The sequence below is a fragment of the Poromitra crassiceps genome (genome assembly GCF_964638095.1).
Source record: "Poromitra crassiceps genome assembly, chromosome: 6".
NCBI classification, from domain to species: Eukaryota; Metazoa; Chordata; class Actinopteri; order Beryciformes; family Melamphaidae; genus Poromitra; species Poromitra crassiceps.
In genome coordinates this window covers 63,074,735-63,082,234 of record NC_139627.1, presented here as the reverse complement: position 1 = coordinate 63,082,234, position 7,500 = coordinate 63,074,735, and the positions used below count along the sequence as shown (strand labels likewise).

Genomic DNA, 7,500 nt, shown 5'->3' with positions numbered 1-7,500 from the left:
GAGCAACCTCACTGTTATCTGCTGCTACTGTCTGTGCTTCAGTGTGCAGAGCAAGGCACTGGCAGGGTTGGGGGTTCAAATCCATACTATACATGTACTGTTTGTATGTAGTCAGTGTACTCTGGAGTTAGTTTGGCAGGCAGATACACTGATCCACTCAGACACACTGGGTACTAGCTAGTAGGGGTGGGGTCCGATACAGCAGATTTCAGATAATAATAATAATAATAATAATAATAATAATAATAATAATAATAATAATAATAATAATAATAATAATAATAAAGGTAATAATAATAATAATAATAATATTAATAATAATAATAATAATAAAGGTAATAATAATAATAATACATGGCATTTATATAGAACTCAAAGTCACTTAACACTATACACACTGAGGGGCGGCGTTAGAGAGACAAACATAATACAGATGCAGAAGGATGGATGGGGTGGGAGCGCTAAGAGAAGAGAAGGGTTTTGAGGCAGGAATGAAAGACTGTGAGGGACTAAGAGTCTCTGATCTAGGGGTGGGCCATATGACGATCTTAGATCGTTCACCATCAGAATGGCTCCACGATCTGCCTTTCCAGACAGATCGTTAGTATCGTGCTACAGGCAGTGCACATTCTATCAGTTGCATTTCTATGTCTGAAAGACGCTTCCCAAGTTTTCCCTCCCTCCCCCTTTTCACTTTGCAAAGTGCAGCAGCATGGACGACAACACGGAGGTGATGAAAATTAATTTGGGGACGGAGCCGGACGATAGCCTAAACACACGCTCTGCTCGTTATGAACAGCGTTAAAAATGACATGCCACACACACACACACACGCACACTAAACAGACATGCACACGCACACTAAACAGACATGCGGGCACTGGCAGAGAGACAAACAGGCAGATAGAGCGGAGCTCATCACGCAAAAAGTGTCTGAATCTCGGCTGCTCTTTGTGAGTTTGAGTTTAATTTGCTTCAGTCGGACTTTGTCAGTTATTTTAAATTGCTCCTAATTTAATTGCTCCTAATCTAGCTGCTGCCCTCATCCTGCTGCCTCGTATTCTCAGGAGAGCGCGTTTCTGCTGCACCTTCTCTTTCCTTCCCCCCTGCCTCTCTCTCAATGCTCAATGCTGTGTGTGTGTGTGTGTGTGTGTGTGTGTGTGTGTGTGTGTGTGTGTGTGTGTGTGTGTGTGTGTGTGTGTGTGTGTGTGTGTGTGTGTGTGTGTGTGCTGAGCCGCATGTCTCTGCTCTGTCCCCACGCTCTCTCTGTCTTTCAGTCTCTCTCTCTCTCTCTCCATTAAATTAGCAAATTGACAAATGACAATCAAGCAAATCAATCGCAGATAGCCAATATATTCGTCCCATCACCCAACCCTACTGTAAAAATAACAGTGAACCAAGAGATAGATAGATAGTAGGGGTGGGAATCACCAGATGCCCACGATACGATACTAAAACGATACTTGAGTCACGATACGATAGTATTGCGATATTGCTGATATTGCGATATATTGAATATTGCGATATTTCGATATATTGCGATTTCTTACTTTTTCAACTGCAAATGATGTCACCAAAGGAAAACTTTGTCAACATCTGGTTTATATAAGAATTTTTTTTCAGTCTGTACATCTGACTTCAACCATTTTATTGCAGCAACATTGTCAAGTAGACAGACCAACAACTTTCATAAAGTCATGTCATAGTTGCATGCACCTGACAAACTGAACTGTTTGTTACAGTCTACTTACAGTCCACCTTAACTGGATGTGTGTGTGGACTACTGTACTTAGGTAGTTTTTGAACAATGCAACTTCACTTACACAAAACATCTTGTGCAGCCCATTCAGTAACTGGGGAATTTGTAAATTACTGTTATGACAAAACTGTTACTGTTAAAACAAAATGAAAATATGCTACCGTTTGTTTACTGCTGGCCTTGGAACTAAAGTTTATAGTAGCCTGGTGGCCTGGCATGGCCTGCAAAAAAAAAAAAAAAAAATTCAATATCGATACAATATCGTCAGGCAAAATATCGCGATACTATGGTGTATCGATTTCCCCCCCCACCCCTAATAGATAGAGTGTTTGCATGCTTGTGAACATTATTTTTTTGCAGTTGAATTATTGGAAACTCAGCGTAAATTAACGACATGAAAATATTTATAAAACAAATTGTATTTTAAATTTCCATGACTTTTCCAGATATCTCATGGCCGTACGAACCCTGAAATTAGATTGGTTGTACTTGTACTGTTCAGTAACTTGCAAAATAGTCTTAAAAACCAATATGAAAAAGAATCGTGATAAGATCGTGGATCGTGATCCTGCCTGAAAAAATCGTGCTATGATATTTTTGCCATATCGTCCACCCCTACTCTGATGTCTTGGGGAAGGGAGTTCCAGAGCCTGGGAGCTGCCCTGGAGAAGGCTCTGTCACCCCCTCCCCACCCTAAAAAAAAACAAAAATAGTTTGGACTTGGGGGTGGAGAGAAGGCCGGTGGAGGTGGATCTGAGGGACCAGGGTGGGGTTGGTAGGGGGACAGGAGCTCAGTGAGATATGGTGGGGGGGCAGTTGGTGAAAGGCTTTGTAAGTGATGACCAGGAGTTTGTAGTTGATCCGATATGAGACGGGAAGCCAGTGAAGTTCTTTTAGGACTGGTGCCAGGATTTGGTGTGGGTAAGAAGTTGGACAGCTGTGTTCTGGACCAGATGTTAGATGTCGATGTGGATTGATGACCAGTCCCCCCCTCCCCCCCCCCCCCCCCAGGTCCGGCCTGGTGTCCCATGGAGGAGGAGCTTCTGGCCCAGCCTCAGGTGATGAAGCTGCTGGACTCACTCAGAGAGCAGTACACCAGGTACCAGGAGCTCTGCAGACAACGAAACAAACGCACCCAACTAGACGAGATACACAGCAAGGTGATGCAGGTGAGACACACGCACACACGCACACACACACACGCACACACACACACGCACACACACACACACACACACACACACAAGGTACCAGGAGCTCTGCAGACAACGAAACAAATGCAACCAACTCCACAAGATACACACCAAGGTGATGTAGGTGAGACACTAGAGCTCGGCTACCCGACCCGAGGCCCCTCCCGGGCTCAGACAAAAAAAGTACAGCTTTTAAACGGTTGATTCACGCAGCAGTATCATTTTAACCGCCCCGGCTAAATTACTGGCTTCCGTAGGAGGACTATCATATCTTCAGATCTGCCATCGGACGTGGGAGACGGGTGGGGAGAGCGTTTTGAGCAGCCGTTCCCCCCTATTACCTATAATAGGGGCCCCGGCCCGACCCCAGCCTGAGGGGTTCAGCCGTCACCAGGCCCGACCTCAATATCACGATATGACGACACATCTCTCTCTCTCTCTCTCTCTCTCTCTCTCTCCGTGCTGTGCATGCTGCATGCTGCATGCTGCATGCTGCATGCTGCATGCTGCATGCTGCCGCGCTGCGGAGAGGCTCTCAACTCGCTGGTCCAAACCTTTGCTATTTTACAATTGTCTGTGAGACTGTGTTGCCTAAACTCTAAAGACAACCACCGTGACTCCAGCTCTCTCTCTGTCTCTCTCCCCCTCTCTCTCTCTCTCTCACACACACACACACACACACACACACACACACGCAACCGTATCAAAATCCAGACATCGTTTAATTGCCAACAGCAACAACGCCCACAAACTGAACGTTTATGTCACTCAAGCACCTAAATTACAACAGCAGACTTAGCGTTTATAGCTGCATTGAATAACGTCACATTAGTGTCCTCACAATGTATGGTGGATGAATGATTGTGGAGTGGCGGACTAAAACGTCACGGTGAGGGTGTGTGTGTGTGTGTGTGTGTGTGTGTGTGTGTGTGTGTGTGTGTGTGTGTGTGCGTGTGTGCGTGCGTGCGTGTCTGTGCGCTCCTCCTCCTCTTTGTCTCCCTCTGCTGTGTAAAATGAAGCGAGTAATACAATACATCTGTGGACAGTAATCAACAGAAAACTGTTATGGAATTCAAACAGGTGTCATTTACAGGAAGGGATTACAATGACTATACTTCCTACGGAAGCTCCGACAGTTCGGAGTGGACAGACACATAATGATTATTTTCTATCGCTCATTTATAGAGTATCCTCAGTTTTTGCTTTATTGCTAACTACTTTATTGTTTTTTCTCACTGTCAATAGCTAACAAGAACAAACTCAATAAGGTTGTTAATATGTCTAGCAAGATTGTAGGCCAACAACAACTCAGCACGACGCGGCTCTGTGAGTCTCACGTAACCCGGGAAGGTGAGGGCAATCTCTAGTGACATACCACCGTTACCACCGTTATGCTTATGGTCATGGAACATTGTTTGATTGACTGCAATTGACTGCAGTTAGCTGCGGTGAGACTGCCTATTATAATGTTAGCTTGATGCTAAATGTGGCTAACTAAAATATCCACTAATAACGTCTTGTGAGGATAATGAATGTAACAGTCGAAAATATGCCTAACGTTACTACTAATGCTTTTGAAACATTGTTTGACTGTTCACTCTGGTCGCGTCCAGCTCACATCAACCCCAGGCATTAGACGGTACCTTAGGGGGAGCAGGGTATTTCCTGGCTCATGCTAACGTGAGTATCCACTTCCCCGCTGCCAACGCAAGCCAAAACACGACCAAACATGCCATAATAATGTCCACTAATTCACACATCTCGAGGCTGATCTGGCCGATAAATTGTCCAGGTTGCCGTTTTCAAGTGACTTTTATGAGCTAACGTTACAAAGCAACCAACGCCCCTGCTGTTGCCAGGCAGCTGCAGTGCTTGTGGTTGGGCGTGTGTGAGTATGGCGCACGCGCCAGCTCGTGCATGGCGCGCTGCCTGCAGTTACTCTAACGGCCACCGGTGTCAGTAATAGTTAGAATTTACGGATTGGACCTTTAAAATTCTGGAGAAATCGTACACATTGCACCTTTAAACATTCTCTCCTCGGCTCGGCTCTTCTCTCTCGTCAGAGTTTTGACCGTCATGGAGATGAGCCTGCGGTTACCATGGTAACCAGGGAGATGTCGCTAGCCTGGAGGGTGGGGGGGTGGGGGGGTGGGGGGGGGGTGGCCTAGTTCTGTTCTGGCTTGTACTCTGTGTGTGTGTGTGTGTGTGTGTGTGTGTGTGTGTGTGTGTGTGTGTGTGTTACTCTGTGTGTGTGTTACTGTGTGTGTGTGTTACTGTGTGTGTGTGTGTGTGTGTGTGTGTGTGTGTGTGTGTGTGTTGACCTGATAAATATAATGATCATGATACTGCCATACACTCAGAATCAGAAACACTTTATTTGCCAAATTCATCACAAGGACAAACAGGAATTGATTGTGGCGTAACAGCACAGCTCAACAAGATATAAAAAACACAGACAGGACACAGTCTAAGACGAGAAGAAGAGATGATAGAACCCGTACGTACATAGTCAAATTGACAAAAAGAAAATTTTGAAGTAAAGATAAGCAGCTAAAAACATGCCTAAAAATTATCAATAATAAAAATAAAAATCATCAATACCTATAGTAGAAAAGCAGGGACTAATAAATAAGACAAAGTGCTTTAAGAGGGTCACAAGTAGGGATGCACCGATATGAAAATTTTGGCCGATGCCGATAACCGATGTTAACATTGCTGTTATGGCCGATAACCGATATTTACCGATGTCGATATGATCTGTATAAAAACACATTTCTATGATAATAAAATGTTGTACATACTGAAAAACACATGTAAACACTGAATTTCAAAAAGTAATGCATTTCTTTATTTCAAAAACATTTGTAAAAGCCCATAAACCATAGATTTACTGCATTATTTCATCTCAATGTGAAGAATTTGGTTGATACCGATAACCGATATTAACATTGCAACATCGGACCGATACCGATATGTTAAAAAATTACTAACATCGGCCGATACCGATATGATTGCCGATATATCGTGCATCCCTAGTCACAAGTGAAGCAATTTGGGAATGCAGAGTCTATTTTCATTTGAAAAATAGACTCTGGGACAGCCCTACCTCTTTCCCCAGCTTCCTGTACAGAGCGCCTCTCCTGCCACCGTCACTTCCTTTTCCAAGTCCGTTTCTAATAACGTTAACGCAAAAACAACAAGAGTGGAAAATGACTGGAGGTGTAGTTGTTGTGAGTGACTAAGTAGTATCACCAAAGTCGCGGTGCAAGTTGCTATTCAGGCTGTAAACAGTGGAGCACGTCACTTCCTTTTTTGTGTCCGTGCTCCACTGTTTACAGTCTGAATAGCAACTTGCGCCGCGACTTTGGCGATACTACGAGTCACAACAACAACTACACCTCCAGTCATTTTCCACTGTTGTTGTGAGACGAGTTGACGTCTTCTATCCAGTGTGTTGAACGTTATTAGAAATGGAGACGGTAAAGGAAGTGACGGTGGCAGGAGAGGCGCTCTGTACGGGAAGCTGGGAAACAGGAGAGGCGCTCTGTACGGGAAGCTGGGAAACAGGAGAGGCGCTCTGTACAGGAAGCTGGGAAACAGGAGAGGCGCTCTGTACAGGAAGCTGGGAAACAGGAGAGGCGCTCTGTACAGGAAGCTGGGAAACAGGAGAGGCGCTCTGTACAGGAAGCTGGGAAACAGGAGAGGCGCTCTGTACAGGAAGCTGGGAAACAGGAGAGGCGCTCTGTACAGGAAGCTGGGAAACAGGAGAGGCGCTCTGTACAGGAAGCTGGGAAAAAGGTAGGGCTGTCCCAGAGTCTCTTTTAAAAATAAAAAGACTCTGGGTTCCCAGATTGCAAGTGAAGTGACCCAATGGGGGAAGGGGGGGGGGGGGGGTTTGACTTATTGAGGAGAGTGGCGTATGGTTCTAGTTAAGGCCTAAACAGACTTGTCCGTCCGCCTCGAATTGGAGCCGTCTGCCAGCGCCAGCGAGCCCTACACGCTAGGACGTCACTACACCCTCCCTCCTCCCACCCTCCTTCCTCCTGTGGAAGCTCCATGGGAAAATGGCGGCGATTGAGTGCCAGGCAGTCTGAATGAAATTGAATGTAACGTTCCCAATTCTATGTATTAAATTCTAAAAAACGACCCTCAACATTTGGGAAGGCTAAGCCACACAACTAGTTCGTTATAATCTAACGTCATGCTTTGAAGGCGACTTTACGACGATGAGGACGGTAAGGACTCAATCACATCAGGTCTCTGCTAGACTACCTCGGAGATCTCTGTTACAGGCCCAAGGCAACGGCCAATCACAACTCTCCTGCAGCTGACGTCACGCACGTATCGTCGCCGCTGAGTTACATTTTGGAGCAGCCCCCGTCAGCCGACGGCGCCCCCTCCCCGCATGACGGCGCTCCACCCGCCGTCATGCGGGGAGGGCGGGGCGAGGCTCTGACGGACGGGTCTGTTGTGGCCTTTAGGCACACAACCAGTGGGCATTTCAGCCTGCCTATTTTTGACGCCAATGCGGAAATTGCATTATTTCCA

The 7,500-nt window shown here is 45.8% G+C and overlaps 1 protein-coding gene across 1 annotated transcript in view; it reads left to right on the top strand.

Moving 5' to 3' along the window:
* Positions 1 to 7,500, top strand: part of sestd1 (SEC14 and spectrin domains 1) — a 96,890-nt gene that overhangs the window by 67,466 nt on the left and 21,924 nt on the right. The window contains exon 10 of the mRNA XM_083638504.1: positions 2,771 to 2,928. Within this exon, the coding sequence (XP_083494630.1) occupies positions 2,771 to 2,928 (158 nt within the window). The remainder of the gene's footprint in view (positions 1 to 2,770; positions 2,929 to 7,500) is intronic.